Source organism: Wyeomyia smithii, chromosome 3 (genome assembly GCF_029784165.1).
Source record: "Wyeomyia smithii strain HCP4-BCI-WySm-NY-G18 chromosome 3, ASM2978416v1, whole genome shotgun sequence".
Classification (NCBI taxonomy): Eukaryota; Metazoa; Arthropoda; class Insecta; order Diptera; family Culicidae; genus Wyeomyia; species Wyeomyia smithii.
Genome location: NC_073696.1, coordinates 39,817,850 through 39,834,073, shown reverse-complemented (window position 1 = coordinate 39,834,073; position 16,224 = coordinate 39,817,850). Strand labels below are relative to the sequence as shown.

General features: G+C 38.4%; 3 protein-coding genes across 4 annotated transcripts; 2 read left to right on the top strand and 1 right to left on the bottom strand.

Moving 5' to 3' along the window:
* Positions 1-2,563: 2,563 nt before the first annotated feature.
* On the top strand, positions 2,564-3,769 carry LOC129729575 (uncharacterized). The gene is made up of 2 exons (XM_055688244.1): positions 2,564-3,013; positions 3,238-3,769. The coding sequence occupies exons 1-2, from the start codon at positions 2,626-2,628 to the stop codon at positions 3,660-3,662; spliced, it is 813 nt and encodes a 270-aa protein (XP_055544219.1). The 5' UTR covers positions 2,564-2,625; the 3' UTR covers positions 3,663-3,769.
* A 4,581-nt stretch (positions 3,770-8,350) lies between these two features.
* LOC129729571 (early growth response protein 1-like) lies at positions 8,351-9,526 on the bottom strand. Of its 2 annotated transcripts, none has more exons than XM_055688240.1 (2): positions 9,365-9,526; positions 8,351-9,303 (listed from the first exon to the last, which is right to left on the bottom strand). In XM_055688240.1, the coding sequence occupies exons 1-2, from the start codon at positions 9,370-9,372 to the stop codon at positions 8,442-8,444; spliced, it is 870 nt and encodes a 289-aa protein (XP_055544215.1). In that variant the 5' UTR covers positions 9,373-9,526; the 3' UTR covers positions 8,351-8,441. The 2 variants fall into 2 exon arrangements, with proteins under 2 accessions (XP_055544215.1, XP_055544216.1); XM_055688241.1 differs by having other exon boundaries at positions 8,351-9,300; positions 9,365-9,521.
* A 2,921-nt stretch (positions 9,527-12,447) lies between these two features.
* Positions 12,448-15,709, top strand: LOC129731008 (serine/threonine-protein phosphatase PP2A 65 kDa regulatory subunit). Its single transcript, XM_055690708.1, has 6 exons — positions 12,448-12,612; positions 12,746-12,851; positions 13,232-13,879; positions 13,940-14,705; positions 14,770-15,039; positions 15,102-15,709. Exons 2-6 carry the CDS (start codon positions 12,759-12,761, stop codon positions 15,107-15,109), a joined length of 1,785 nt encoding a protein of 594 aa, XP_055546683.1. The 5' UTR covers positions 12,448-12,612; positions 12,746-12,758; the 3' UTR covers positions 15,110-15,709.
* Positions 15,710-16,224: the final 515 nt, after the last annotated feature.

Sequence of the window (16,224 nt, the reverse complement as noted above, 5' to 3'; positions counted from 1 at the left end):
TAGAGGGCATTGGCATATGTTCCTCGGCCATCGGATGGATTTCGGCGGCACATTTTATAATAAAAATGCTCATATTTGTACAATAAGGGTAATATGAAATAAATATTAAGAAAAAAACAATTTTAAACGTGTTTTCAAACCCATATAAAGAATGCCCACTCAACTGATATTTCAGTAATCTGACGAACCTTTGCTGAATTCTATCAGCAAAGTACTGTCAAAATATGCGGCGGCCGACATTGCTGAATGTTTGGTAACGCTTTGAATAATGCTGGAAATTCAGTAAAAGTCTGTTAAACATGGATGACATTTCATATTGCTGAAAATTCAATAAAGTCCCGTCAAACAGAATGACATTTTACATTGCTGAAACGTTCAGTAATTTTTCATTGCTGAATGGATTACTGAAGTTTCAGCGTGGCAAAATTCAGTGAAAGTTTACTGAATTTCAACGAAAAAGTTTAGTTTGTAGGGTCTGGTTCCCGTTTCCACCTTCGGAACGCCTGCCGTTTCCGCCCTTGGGACGGCTCATTTGATTTCGGAACATCTCAAAATGAAAATTTTCTTATAACTTGTTGTGTTTTTTACGCCTGAGCCAATACCTGATAGCAGAGTAAAAGTCGACTGATCAGGTTGAAGGATAAACGTAAAGTAAAACTTCTATTTAATCTAATATTGTTCATGGCATACTTTCATAGCTCAACGCTTAACTATCAATTTGACCAGATTTATTATCACTGCCCAACCTTTTTCGATTTCCCATCATAGATGATCAAAGGGGTTCAAATTCGGTGATTTCCGAGGTACCTAGGTAAATAAAGTTGATAACCGATACGGTCGAAACAATCTTTTCGCACGTAGAGCGGCTGCTTAAAGAACAATCTGACAGCCAGTGCCAAGTTCGTAGATTTGATCTACGATCAGCGCAACTCCCAAACCAAACCTGAAATTTTTGTTTTCGTTTAATTTAGAACTGTATTTCGCGTGATATGTTCAATTTTGGTAGCTGACAAAACACGGGCACGGATTCAATATTCTCATGCTGTTGAGTAACTGACAAGGAATGACGAAATAACTAAGACGAACGCAGCTTTCGTGTTCATAGTTTTGCTCAGCGTTGCCAGGTCATTTTTTAAAAAATCTGGAAAAGGCAAAAAAAAAATCTGGAAAAAATCTGGCAGTCATTTTGTGGGGTGAAAGGTAAATTTTTCGAATAAAAGTCTTGGGGTACGCAAAATTTGAGGTGACAAAATTGCAAAATTTTGCGCCAAATTTGAAGTGATGACCTTTTTGCGGAACAGAGAAAATAAAATCTGGATAAAATCTGGATCATCCATGAAAAATCTGAATAATTGGACATCAAAGCTGTCTACCTGGATACATGTTCAAAAATCTGGATAATCCAGATAAATCTGGATACCTGGCAACGCTGGTTGTGCTGAGAACTGAAGCGCTACCGGGGTGAGCGCTTTAAAGGGCTATTTCCACTGCTTCCGTTCCGGGACCGGGCCGGGACCGGGCCGTGGCTGTTCCGCGTGTCGTCCGGGCTTGTTAGAGATTGATTGCATGCGTTCTTATGAACGCATTCACACCGACGCGCCGTGCCCAGACCGGGGCAGCGTTGATTTGCCGTCGTGCTGCCGCAGTGCGAGAGAAAAACTATCGTTGCCGACGATACTTTGTGTTGGCCGGAGAGTGCACGGAAGGCACTCGGGTGGATGCGTGTATGTTGTAGTGACATATTTCGCGCGGAGTGAGCTGCGGTATGAAAAAAAGAGAAAGACGTTCTCTCACATACACACATCAACATTTCTCAGCCAGAGCGCAGCGCAGGCACGGTTCAAACACGGCGCAGTGTGAATGCATGAAAAGTCCCGGACGAGCCCGGGCCCGGCCCGGTCCCGGAACGGAAGCAGTGGGTATAGCCCTTAAGGCTAGCAACTGATTTGCCGGTTTCAAACAAACAAACAAATTTTATGCGCACAGTCAGACACGCCAGTAGATAATAAATAATTTGACTTAGTGTATGAAATGAAAACAACTATAAAATAAGTGAGCGATTTTTTTCTTGCAAATCGCCAATATTTGTTCACCTTATTCATGAAAATTTGGTTGGATGTAATGATTCATTTATGCACGTGAAGAAGATTTCAACATTCCATCAATAATTTTGTTTTAATTTTATAATGTTATAAGATGTTTATCGAATTTTCTTCCCAATTTACGCGTGAAACTTACTGTCCGTGCTTTGACAAAGTATTTTGACAAAGATAATTTTATCCGTTATGTCTGAGTCATTCATTGCACGTCATACCGCTATGTGAACGTCCAGCAGGTATCCGATTTACGTACGATCTTAAACGTACGACACTCGGTCGCACTAGTTTCAATACCTGGGAATATTTGAGACAACCTTCAACTGCAACGGAGGGAAATCCCTCGCCTGCGATCGTCTACCTCAGCAGCAAATTGCAGAGAGAACAATTGTTGTGCTGCTCACTGAGAATCCCACCGATAGTGATGACCTGTCATGATTATGAATTCAATAAAAATGGGAATAATCCCACCGCTTCGATTCAGTTGCCCGACTGGATTGAGCTGATCTAGTCAGAAGTGTGCACGAAAATGGCGCGAATTTTCTTACTGCTATCAGTGGTGACGCTTTGCGCGAGTGTAGCTCATGCTGGTTTTCTGGACTGGTTTCGGAGCAGTGCCAACAAAGGTCACCGTATTTGTAAAGTGGATTTTGAAGTGATGGAACCCCAAGGCCTTAAGCTTTGGACCGTTCATAAACCGGACACAAAAATGTTCGGTATCGAACTTTACATCAATCCAACTGGAACAAAGGAACCGTGCAATCTGTGCAAGAACATTACCGAGGTGACCGATGGCAAGTTCTTCATAAGGGACGATAACGTGCTCGTCAAAAAGGGTGACGTTCTGGAATATGTAGCGATTACAGATAACGGAAAGACAGTTCAGAGACATAAACGGAAAAAGTTGGTCGTTAGCGGTAAGTGAAATTCGTAAACTCACTCTGAAAAGCTAATCTCGAATTGATACGAACGCACAGCATGTTTTCAAGTCTCAACTCTTGTAACAATCGCTGCGTATTGAATTTTAGCTGCCACGAATTTAAACACTGCATATTTTTCGAAAAAATTACCTCTCCGCCAAGCGTTGCTAAAGTTACATTATTCTAATTTATAAAATAATATTAACTCTCTTTTCTTTTAGATCACATAATCAAGCGTCAGGGCCGGTGTGCATGCGGGTCTCCTCCGGTTCCATTGTCGAGTGTTCGTGACACTGAACCGAGCGCAGAAATCGAGCTTTTGGAACGCATTATCACCAGCCTGTCGAACCGCTGCGCCGAAGGAATCGTATCGAATTATCTTTTCCTGCAAGTTTCAAATGCCGCCGGTCCGTCGAATCTACTGGAACGCGTACAGGCATATCTTTCAGCCAATACATCATTACAACCATACGTTAGCACTGTAATCGCAGCCGAGGAGTATGCGGACGGAATCGCCTTCCAGTTGAAAACAATTGTGGACAAACTTAAAATTCTGGAACTGAGTCCCACTGGTAGCGATATACTAGATTACGACGGAATCACTATGTACGATAAAATAGACATCCGAGTTGCAGATAATCAATAAAATAATAAGTTTACTATTATTGAGAAGTTTAGCATTTCACAGTCTAAACCTACAACAATAAATTCAATGTACAAGTAAAAAGTTGTTGAATATCAACCAAAATAAAAGCAGAAGATCCTGTTACTTCCGAGAAATACCTCTATCGGTTCCATTGGTACTAAAATAACACGTCGTTCAATAAGTCTCGGGACTAACTCAGAGATGATGCATTACTAATATCAAATCAACCTCACTTTTCGAAAGTACCAACCTTCAAGTGACATGTGTCCAACTTTCACGTCAATCGAACCATAAACAACAAAACCTAACAAAACTAATGTGGTGAAAGTGACACTCCATTTGCATTTCGTGCGTTGCTCATGCTCAGCAATGGCTTGAAAAGTGTTATCCGAACTCTGCTCCATCTAAAACAACGATTTGTCGGTGGTATGCAGATTTCAAACGCGGTAGAACTGATACAAGTGATGCAGAACGTTCGGGTAGGCCAAATGAAGCAGTAACTTCGGAAAGTATAAAGCATGTTTTGAAAATCGTGATGGATGAACGCAAAATAAAAGTTTCTGAGATTGCTACATCCTGTTGGTTCTTCCTCACCCACCATACTCTCCCTATTTAGCCCCCAGCAACTACTGGCTCTTTGCTAATCTCAAAAGGATGCTCCAGGGAAAAAGGATTTTGCTGGAATGAGGAAGTAATTCGCGTTGACGGTGTTGCTGATATTTGTTTGGTTTTTGCATGCGAAAAAGAAGGAAGGAAATATTTTTGCTTTTGTCATCACGCACATTTTGACAATTACATATGAGTGTTCACGTAGGTGCGAACAGCCTTTAAAATCTCTTTCAACGCGAATAACCCGAATTGCTGAGATTGAAACCAAGGACACAAATCTAAACTTATTCTTCAGAGATGTTCAGTTCGTTCCTAAAATTATATTGATACATATTTTCAAGAAATTTTCCTAGTAAAAGCTCTTCTGAAGACCGTAAGGCGCTACGATGCTTGTAGTAAAAGCAAGGTGTCTTCGGAGAACCTTCCAATCTCAATTCTACGCGAAATTGTTTCTCATTCGTAAGCAAGTTTGCAACAGCAGTATTGCTAGAAAAATTACATGTTTGTTCCAATTCTATTACCAGTCGTCAGATATTCATTCAGTTTACGATGAATATCATTCTCTGCAAGCATCGTAGCGCCTTAAGCCTGTATTACACTCTTTGACCAAGCGTCAAATATTTGTCACTTTTTGACAGATAAAAATTTGGTCAAAGACAATTGTTTGTCACTCTCCAATTTTAACATGGGGCAAACACGGGCAAACAACAACCATGATGTCAAATAAATTTGACCATTATGTCAGAAGGTCAAATATTTGACCATTAGACAAAGAGTGTACTACAGGCTTTACAGTCCTCAGGAGAGAAAATTACCTGAAAATATCATGTCATGTATAAGAGCCTACTGGACATCTCTAGAGAATAAGTTTGGACAAGTGGATTTTCCCATAAAAAATCGTATGGAAACTAGTTCCACCGATCTATTCTAAAAATGTACATTTTTGTAATAGGGCTTTAAAACTGACTTTATTTTTTTCCCACGCAAATGTATAGCTCATTTGAACATATTAAGTCCATAGGCGTCACAATTGGGGGGGGGGTCAAGGCACTTCGATTTAGTCTAAAATACAGGACATTTGAGTTTTTATTTTTTGGTCAACAACTTTTGAACATGAACTTCAGAAGCTAAATTTGCAAAAAAAAAACATAAAGTTCATCATAAGTTGAAACCCTTACTGCACCAATGTTTAGAAATGATGCTGAAAAAAAATGTTTAAAATATCATATTTATAAGTGCAAAACGTTCGTAACACTGATTTTTTCTCTACTTTTCTCTATTAGAGAAGTATGATTATGACGTGTAACGTACCAGTAAGATAAAAGATAGATATTAGAAGTGAGAATTGAATGATGGGATTAAAAATGTGGATTAAAAGGTTTGAAAAGTACTGAAAGACATACTGTACATTACCAGGAACATTCTATCAGTAGTTAATAATCTTTCTCAGTTGCAATTCATAGAAAGTTTTACTAAAGTCTTCAAAGAATCATGTTAAAAATAGTTGAAAAGGACGAGCTATGTTGTAGTTAGAAAATAAAAAGAATCGCGAGATTTGTGAAAACAATTGATCAAAATTTCATGTACGTAGTCTTCATAAATTAAGAAAAAATTAGATTGCAAAATTCGAGTTGATCGCGACCACGTCCCGTTTCAAGTATGAGAAATAGATTCGCGTGGAATTAATTTTCATGGTGCTTATTACGGGAGTCACTTCACGGTGAAATATATTTCACTCTCACGCTCACTTCACTTTTTTAGACCTATTTCCGATTCCACCTCAAGTGAGGTGACAAAAATCACCTCCGTGGAGTGAGATTGACAGTGAAGTGAAATTGAGAATAGGACAAGTGAAATGAGATTGTTTCCCAGCTCAAAAATCTCTAAGTCCCAGAAAGTCGTTTTTTCAGTTTTTTCAGATAACACCAGATCTTGACGTGTTCTGCATTTTTAAAACATTCGGCATCAAAAAAAAATGTTTTTTTCGGCATCGAAAATTTCCTGAACTAGTTTGCATTTTTTTCATCGGGCAAAAAAATGAAAATTTGACCGCTTTAACCCTTAAATGCGCAATGTTGTTTAAAACAACACTACTAAAAACGTTTTAAAATATACGTATTTTAGTATTTTTTAGAAATAAAATCCATTAGAACAACTCTCTAGACTCTAAAACTCAACAGCTGGAAGTACTGTATTTGAATGTTTTGTTTTTATTTTTGGTGTCAAAATCTCGGAAACGAAAACAAACATGGCGAGATTCCTGACTGGTGCTGACTGTCTTTGAAAATAAATTTTAAAATAAGGTTAGTGGTTAGTGAAAATGTTTGAATTATCAGTAATTATACTAACAAAAGGTCAATTTTTAAGTTACTATTAACAAAAGTAATTGTTTCGACTTTATTCTGCGATAAAGTCACAGTGTTGTTTAAAAACAACATGGTACTATGTGCACATTAAAAAGTAAATCTTTCAATTTTTTTATGCATATTGTATAGTTTTAGAGCAGTTAACCTGTTGAACAAAGATTTTATGTTTTTAGATGATTTTTTAACATCGTGCGCATTTAAGGGTTAAGGCACGGATCAAATTCTGATTCGTTTCGTTACTGAAGAATAAATCCAATATTTACCATTAGATCACAAATCAATCAACTTTAAGACTTATGGCAGCTTCGTGGAATGATTTCACCGTTCAAAATGATCGTGAAATAATTCCACGCGAAACGTCGTTTTTTTCGTTCTCACTTCACTGATATAACACTCATAATAACCCAGATTCCACGGCAGATGTCACTTCGCGACGTTTTTCTCACTGACGTGAGTCCCGTAATAGGATTTTGTTCATTTCACTCTGATTTCACCGTGAAGTGACTCCCGTAATAAGCACCAGTGTGATTTTTGCTCATAGTATCTTCGGAGAAGCCTCCAAGATAAATTTAAGCGATATCATTTCTCATCACATGGTTGAATTTGCAACTGCAACAGTATTGCTAGTAAAATTCAATGGTGAGCCGTTCGTCAGATATTCGATCAGTCTGGGGTGAATATCTTTTTCCACAAGCAAGGTAGCGATTTGCGGTCTTCAGAAGGGTCTTTCCGAGGGAAATTTCCTACAAATATCATGTATTGCTATATTTTTAGGAGCCAACTGGACATCTCTAAAGAAAAAGTTTTGAAGAAGTGGTTCTTCCCATATAAAACCGTATGGAAGCTTTAAAATTCGGGCGTTTCACCGATCGATCTGAAAAGTTACACAATTGTTATAGGACCCACAAGGAATACGAAAAGTGCATGGGAGCGAAAAAATAACACCATCGCTTTTTTTTTCATATAACCGTGTCCCAGTCTTGTGGCCAAATTCCGCTTAACTGAAACTCATTTGAATTGACTGTTATTTTGATCCACGAAAAGCAATTTCATGGCACCTCTGTTCTGCGGTGATACCTTTGTTCACGTTTGTACCTGAAAAACCATTTGAATATTGATAAAATGACTACATTGACAAAATCAATTGAAAATTGAACAGAATTGGATGTTTGCGTTTTGAACAAGTTTGAGATTTTCAAACAGAGAAGTTTTTGTTAGATAAGTTTTTTTCTCTTTAAGAGTGCTCTATTTGAAATGTTCCGAAGAGTTTTAGATAGTTTAAGGTGGTAGTGTGTAGGTCACCACGTGGTCGACTACGAATTTTCAGTGCCACAAGACTCGGGAATAGTTAATACGTTATGTATGAAAACACTAGGTATCTTATGTTTTCGTCACCATAATAAACATGATTACATGTTCTCACAAGTGACGTATTAACTATTACCGAGTGGTAAGCATTCAATAATTTGAAGTCGACCACGTGGTGGTTCGAAGTCGGCCATTTGTAGGCCTGCTAGAAGCGGGTATGGAATGAGGCGGTTAAGGGGAGTTATTAATGATTATTTTCGAACCATTTCAAGATTAGTGTTTTTTTGTTCAGCAAATGTTACTGGAACTCAAGTATCTATAAGTATTTAGAACTAAAGTTCTGAATACTAACACACTTATCAACCATCTCGGTTTTCGGATTGATAATTCAATCGAACAAGCTGCTAGCATCATGTTTAAGTAACATTTATAAGTCAGGAATCAAACGAACACACACGCACACAAATATTAATAGATTTCCCCACGCGGAAACGATTCACCATTTCCGCAGATCGGCGTCGGTCGAGAAAACCTTATTGTGGGTCTTGATATGTTGCTCAAGGGTTTTCTTTTTGCGGAACTCGCGCCGGCACAGCTGGCACTGGTACTGCACCGCAATAATGCAAGGGTGTTTCTTGAGCCGTTCGACAGATAGGAAGCAACAGTTACAATCTCTACATCGGAAATTTGGTACAAGAGCTGAATCTGAAGGCACTCCTTCACTGGGTTCGCGTGGTGGATTCATCTTGGTGGCAGTTATGTTTGGCGGGTTTCCGTAGGAAGTACTAGTAACGGTTTCGACAAGGGAGGTAGAATTGTTGTTACTTTTCACACATATGGCTTTCATTTTCGAGTAGGTACTTTGCTCTAGTTTTCGCTTTCCTTTCTGGATATAATTCTGCAAGATTGTTCTATAGTTTGTCGAGATGGGATACTGATTGCACGAGGAAGTGTTTGTCGAACTGTCGGTGTGAGGATAGAATTGCTGGTCGTGTCCATTTATTTCATTTGTAACCTCTTCTCTACGTGACCAAGCAAACTCACTTGGATCGACGGCGACGGGCAGGATGTGCGCAGGAACGATAGCCATTTCCGTGTCAGGTGAAACTTCGGTTAGGTATTCCATCTCGGAAAATAGCGAAGGAATTTCTTTGTCAAAACACCTAGCAGAAGAGTAGTAGCTACTACTCGGAGGGCTCTCATTTCCAGAAGCCAGTTTTGAAGGGTCCAGCTGATCCACCAGGTGAGTCGCGTTGGCCAGACAGACGATGTCTTCACAGATTCCACCAAAATCATCATTACACTCTATCACAAATGAATCGTCCGGAAGGTAAGACAAGGAATCGAAACTGATTCTGCTAGACGAAGAGAGTTCATGTATATTATATATATTTTCATGAATGATACCGGAGTACTCACCCTTCCATTTTATTTATGCTAATAAATGCTTTCTGTTTATGGTTAAAATTATTTATGTTACTTTAGGAGAACAACATTGCGCCAACGCTTTGTTTTCTTTTTCATTGTTTGACGATGAGCGCATGTTTTGTGATTGATATGGATTTGCACGTTTTGACCGTTCCGAACGTTCTGTAATCATGTTCAGTGCTGCCATAAAAATCACAATCATTCGATGAACTGCAATGAATGTTTGTTTCATGTATTTATTTTTTCAAAAGAACATTCTAAACGATTTTCAAAAATAAAAATTTAAAACAATTTACATTAAAGATACGAAATACCCATCGTTAAAACCAAAATTCCCAGAATACTTATGATAAAAATGAGAGTGCTGAACTTTTTGTTCTCGACATTTTTAAGCACAATAATGGCGATCGCTTTAGTGCAAGTTCATCATACACGAACGACGCGAACTTGTACTTACGTCAGAGTTGGGGGCCATCCACATACCACGTGGACAGATTTTCAACGATTTAGACCATCCCCTCCGTGGACAACTGCTCATATAAATTCTAAAAATTTTGTATGAACCGTGGACATTACACATAACGAACACACCCTCTCCCTCCCCCCCAAGCTATCCACGTGGTATGTGAATGGCCCCAGAAATTTTGAAAAATTGACAACATAAATCTCGCGAAATTTTTCATATCGGCGTAAGTCGCAAAATATAAACAAACGAGTTTTTAATGTTATATTATTATGTAGCATGTAATGACGACGCTCACTTGAGATAAAATTTACGAAAATTAACTATTCGACACTTTTAAATAACCAATTTTGAGACGACCGACCGAACTACCTTCTTACTTTTTTCACTTACAAACATTATTTAGAGTTACTGTATAGAAGTATCCGTTTATATAAATATTATTTCGTTTTTAACTAGGACTCAAAATGTTGACGACCTTCAAAAGGGCATTACTCAAACATGTACCGTACGATGATTTTGAAATTTTGACCAGAGATTCTGGACGTCATAACGAATCGAGTGGCGTACTCAGATTCTTTGGTGCGTTTTTTTTTATAATAACGGTCTGTGGGGGCACCGTGCAAGGGATTTTTTTTCTCTTATGTTAGCTACGGAAAGTGAACCACATAACATGATGATTTTGCTTCATTGATGTATAGTGGAGATCTATAATTTCCCATCTAGAATGAAGAGACAACAAGTGAACAAAATCGAAAAAATCGAGAGAAATGAAAGAGTCCTTTTAGAATGTTTCTGGAGATTCAACAAGTTTTATTTTCGAATGCATTTAGAATCCCCCCGCGAGATCTGTCACTTCAATGTCAAATATGACTTTGATATCAGATTTGACGGATGGCGGTGCGATGACTGCAACGTTGTTGCAGTTATCGGTCTTGCAGTTAAAAAGCGTTGCAGTTAAAAGTCTTGCAGTTATCGAACGGCGATTTTACATGAAAACCGAGGGGCAAGACATCTTTTTTTGAGTTACTCTAATGCTTTGGAGTTAATCTAATTTACTCAAGAATACTCCGAAATTTTCAGATGATTCACATCTTTGACTACCTAGAAAACAAAAAAAAAATATGAACGGTGAGACCGAGCAAAATTCATGTATATATTCGCGACGGAGAAAAAGTTTATAGATGGATATTCAGAGACACGAGAGTTACTTAGATTTGCTCTTTATTTTCCAGGTTTCCTTAGAAAAACTCGGAGAAACTCAAATTTACTCACTTTCATTTGAGTTACTCTTTTGCTCGGAAGTAACTCTAATTTACTCAATATTACTTCGAATTTTGCCGGTAATTCACATCTTTGATTACCTTGAGAACAAGAAATATAAATGAACGGTTAGCAACATTCATGTGTATATTTGCGGTGAGAGAAAAGTTTAAGGATGGACATTCAGAGACGCGAGAGTTACTCAGATTTGCTCTTCATTTTTCAGATTTTCTCAAAAAATTTGAAAAAAAAAAATCAAATTTACTCATTGTCTTACCTCCGATGTAAACTCTAAACTAAAGTAGGCAAAGTTGTCAAAAGGGTAGGTAATTTATTACGAAATTTGCATTATAGCTTTCGCCATTATGGCGAATGAAAAGCTGAATAATTTTCTGTCATGTGACGACTTTTTTTTAAATATATTTTTTTGCTACGACCAATCAACACATATCATTGTTTCAATATAAAATATAACATTTCTTAATTCATGACTATATTGCGTAATTTATTTTATATTAAATTCACAAATTAATTCACATCATATTATATTTGTTTTGGCCCTTGCAGAAAACACTATGAATAAATTAATAAAAGTTTGATATTTAAACCAACATTTACACAGGATAAAAATAATGTAAAGTGTTTTTTAAAGGCGAAATCTTACGCTCGTAAATAATAACTCTAAAATGAGTAACATTTGACGCATTTTCGTCAAAAGGGTGTAAAAAACTGAAACTTCACAAATACTCAAAACTGAGTAACACTAGGCGTCTAAATAAAAGAGTGAATATTACTCAAAATTTACGGACGATATTACTCATTTTCTGGGTACAGCTCAGTTTCATTACTGAACATAATCAGCCATGACCAATGAACGACTCCACATAATCATCAATAACTCTACCTGGTGGTAAAACTTAACAATTATAATGCCTCCTGTGCCGTACACGATTTAAAAAAAAATGCTACAAACTGAAGCTCATCAGAATCACATCCAAAACGGGCGTCGTTATATGCGACGTTACTCACAAAAAAGGTAAATTAAAGAACCAAAAGAGAGAGTGAAAGTTACTCAAAATCCAAAAGGACTTGTACTCATTTTTTGACGTCCACGAACATCGTTCTAAAATAAGTCAGAGTTGCTCAGTTTATGAGTTATTATTTACGAGCGTGATCCCACGACTATTGGCAATCGTGACATTCGCCCTTCAGGAAATTGATTGTACAAGATGGTGAAAAGTATTACGTAATATTCAACCAAACCCCAAGTACTGTCAGTTTTGGCAAGTGCCAACCAAACAACTCAAAACTGTTCTGTTTGCGTGTGTGCGTAAATTCTTCGTTTGCAGCCGTAGGAAAATGACATTTCCATTCAAATCGCCTCCTAGCACTGAACGCATTTGATTGTGCTGAACGTGCGAACAAGTGAAGAAAGTTTTATCATCAAGTACAGAATTCTTCCGGAAACCATCGGAATTGCTTGAGAAAAGTTAGTAAAACCTATCCTTTACGGGTAAGTAACAAGAGTGAACATGAAACTATACTATTGAGAGATTTATTTCACCGAAACAGTGCCAAAGAAGTCACGGTTTTCTGAGAAAAGTTGCGGTATCTAGACGGTGAATAATCTTTCTAATCTGTTTCAGAACAACACAAAACATGGCTGCCAGTACCAGTGGCGATAAAGCGGCAGACGATTCACTTTATCCAATTGCTGTGTTGATAGATGAACTGAAAAATGAAGATATTCAGGTTAGTACGAAAAAAAAAAATTGCTGTGAATGATCGCGGTTACTTTCGATATGATCTGACCGGACGACAAACGACATGAGGTCACATTAGGTCAAGGTGCGTGCGATCGATTCGCCGTAATGAACAGCACTCGTCTAGTTCACGGAAATAGTGATTTATTTATAAACGCTCAATGGTGTGTTCAAAAAGTAACTTTCTCAATAAGTAGATTAACGAAAAACCATTCAAACTGCTTAAAACATTTGTATAACTAAAACGCAAATACTTCTACATCTCGTTGATTATGTCTAATCTGACCTTACTGTAGTTTGGAATAGTCCATATTTTTAATATATTTTAAAAACTATTGATGAGATAAATTTTGTTTCTCTTATCCCCAGCTTCGCTTGAACTCGATCAAAAAACTTTCAACGATTGCGCTAGCGCTCGGTGAGGAACGCACCCGAACGGAGCTGATTCCGTTCTTAACGGAGACTATCTATGATGAAGATGAAGTTTTGCTGGCACTGGCCGAGCAGTTGGGTAACTTTACCGCCCTAGTTGGTGGCCCGGACTATGCGATGTACCTAATTCCGCCACTGGAATCGCTTGCAACAGTTGAGGAAACTGTCGTTCGCGATAAAGCCGTCGAATCGTTGCGCATCGTTGCAGCCCAACACAGTGCTCAGGATTTGGAAGTTCACGTTGTACCCACCTTGCAGCGGTTAGTTTCTGGTGATTGGTTTACATCCCGTACATCTGCTTGCGGATTATTTTCCGTTTGCTATCCAAGAGTGTCAGCCGCAGTAAAGGCTGAACTGCGGAATAACTTCCGGCAGTTATGTCAGGATGAAACACCGATGGTGCGAAGAGCAGCCGCCGGAAAGTTGGGAGAATTCGCTAAAGTAGTCGAGGTAGAATATCTCAAGTCTGATTTGATTTCGATGTTCGTCCAGATGGCTCAGGATGACCAAGATTCGGTCAGATTGCTAGCCGTGGAAGCCTGTGTTAGCATTGCTCAGCTGTTGCAGCAGGACGATGTGGAGCACGTAAGTATTACTATTTATCAATTTCATACTGGTTCTTATTGCAACATTCTTCACTTTTAGAACGTCATGCCCACGTTACGTCAGTGCGTGAATGATTCTTCCTGGCGTGTACGCTATATGGTTGCAGAAAAGTTTACCGATCTGCAGAAAGCTGTCGGGCCAGAAATCACTAAAACTGATTTGGTACCCGCGTTTCAATATCTTCTAAAGGACACTGAGGCAGAGGTACGCGCTTCAGCTGCCACGAAAGTAACCGAGTTTTGTTCGAATTTAGAAAAGAGTAGCCAAGAGCAAATTATCATGACCTCGATTCTGCCATACGTGAAAGAACTGGTTACGGATCCAAATCAACATGTGAAATCCGCTTTGGCATCGGTTATTATGGGTCTCAGCCCCATTTTAGGTCGTCAGAACACCATCGAACATTTGCTCCAACTGTTTCTATTACAACTTAAGGACGAATGGCCCGAGGTACGCTTGAACATAATTTCGACGCTGGATTGCATCAACGATGTCATTGGAATTCAACAACTGTCGCAGTCTTTGCTTCCGGCTATCGTTGAACTTGCCGAAGATTCGAAATGGCGCGTGCGATTGGCTATTATCGAGTACATGCCACTACTGGCCGGCCAACTTGGCCAGGAATATTTCAACCAGAAGTTGCGCGACCTTTGCTTCAACTGGCTCAATGATCATGTGTACGCTATTCGCGAGGCAGCAACATTGAACATGAAAAAGATCGTCCAAACCTTCGGAACGCAATGGGCTGAAACTAATATCATTAATCAAATTCTCGTTATGTATAAAAACAGCAACTATTTACACCGTAAGTAATTTTGTTTATGAATGTTTTAGAAGTAGATTTATTAACATATGTTTTATCTCCACAGGAATGACCTGTCTTTTCTGTATCAATGCCCTCGCCGATGTAGTCGGGGCAGACATTATTAAGCGTCTATTTCTACCAACCATTAAAGTTCTTGCGACAGACCCGGTAGCGAATGTGCGATTCAACGTTGCAAAAAGTCTTCAGAAATTGTCCCCTTTCCTGGACCAAGCAGCAATCGACGAGCACGTGAAACCGATTCTGGAAAAATTGAACACAGATGCAGATGTCGATGTTAAGTATTTCGCTTCGGAAGCGATGGTAGGAATTGCAGGTAAGATGTGTGTGATTGCTCTCTACTCATCTGATTCTAAATCGATCGTTTGTTATCCACAGCCGCCTAATCGCTGTCGAAACATTTTGTATGCATTGTTAACGGTAAGGTGGAAGGAAATAAACACACTAATGTTTAAAAAATCACTACTTATCTGATGATTGAGCTCACTCGATAGCGATAGCGTGCAACAACTTCACTGTCACACGCAGCAGGCATTCTCATTCAAATACTAATTAATTATTTATTTCCTTCGGTCCTGGTGAACCAGCCAACGAGCAGCACGATTATGCGAAACATTTAAAAAAAAAGGTAAAACGTATTGAAAAATAAATATGCTTATTGTTTAACATCGACAAAACGCTATCATCCGCGACGAACTGCATACCGACGGCCACATGTCGTTTATGTCCTTTTTTTTATAAAACTTGACTCGGACGCACCTCATCCTGAATAAATAGAGACAGTGACGCATTTTGACTTCAAAGTTATTTTTTGAGTTTTATCTTTTGATCAGAAGCTAAAAGTGTAGCAAGAATATGAAAAGAGAAAAAAAAAAACAAAACAAGTACATATATCCAGTTGCAGTAACCTAAGTTTAAAGTTAGTGATGAACACACTCAACGTAAGATAATTTAACATTCAATAAAAGTCCTACTCGGAATACATATGCGTTGCGTTAAAAGTTTTTATTTGAAGGAAAAAAGTCAAGATTGTGTTAAAAGGTAGGAGTTTTCTAATCATCGAGAGGACGGGAAAATGCAAGGAGTTTTTATTGAGAAACGTCAACAGGATTTCGTGTGGATAACCACGAACGTGTTTGCCCATTTTGAATGACAGATATTACAAAGGGCAGAATGCAAAAGAAAAACGAAGAGTGGTGTAGACCCATAAACCAGAAACTGTTCTGCAGTTAAATGGTAGGATATGCAACAAATTTCAAACAAACAGCCAGGTAAGTGTGCATTTGTTACTTGGTAAAATTTGAGAATATTTTCTACTAAAACAAGCATATACACTAAAGTCGCTTTTTACGCGGGGGATACGTGCCGCGTAAAAAAAAAACCTCGTAAATTCCGGAATTCGCGTAAAAAACCGCGTAATCCGCGTAAAAAAAACCATCGTTAATTTTGCATTCCGAGTGAAGGGGAACCGAAATCCGGGCAAAAAAAAATAACGCGTAAA

Bases quoted from the DNA above. Each gene is read 5' to 3' on its own strand.
- LOC129731008 (XM_055690708.1), top strand. From the start codon at position 12,759: ATGGCTGCCAGTACCAGTGGCGATAAAGCGGCAGACGATTCACTTTAT. The intron at 12,852-13,231 runs GTTAGTACGAAA...TCTTATCCCCAG, and splicing joins TGAAAAATGAAGATATTCAG to CTTCGCTTGAACTCGATCAA. The intron at 14,706-14,769 runs GTAAGTAATTTT...TTATCTCCACAG, and splicing joins AAACAGCAACTATTTACACC to GAATGACCTGTCTTTTCTGT.
- LOC129729575 (XM_055688244.1), top strand. From the start codon at position 2,626: ATGGCGCGAATTTTCTTACTGCTATCAGTGGTGACGCTTTGCGCGAGT. The intron at 3,014-3,237 runs GTAAGTGAAATT...CTTTTCTTTTAG, and splicing joins GAAAAAGTTGGTCGTTAGCG to ATCACATAATCAAGCGTCAG.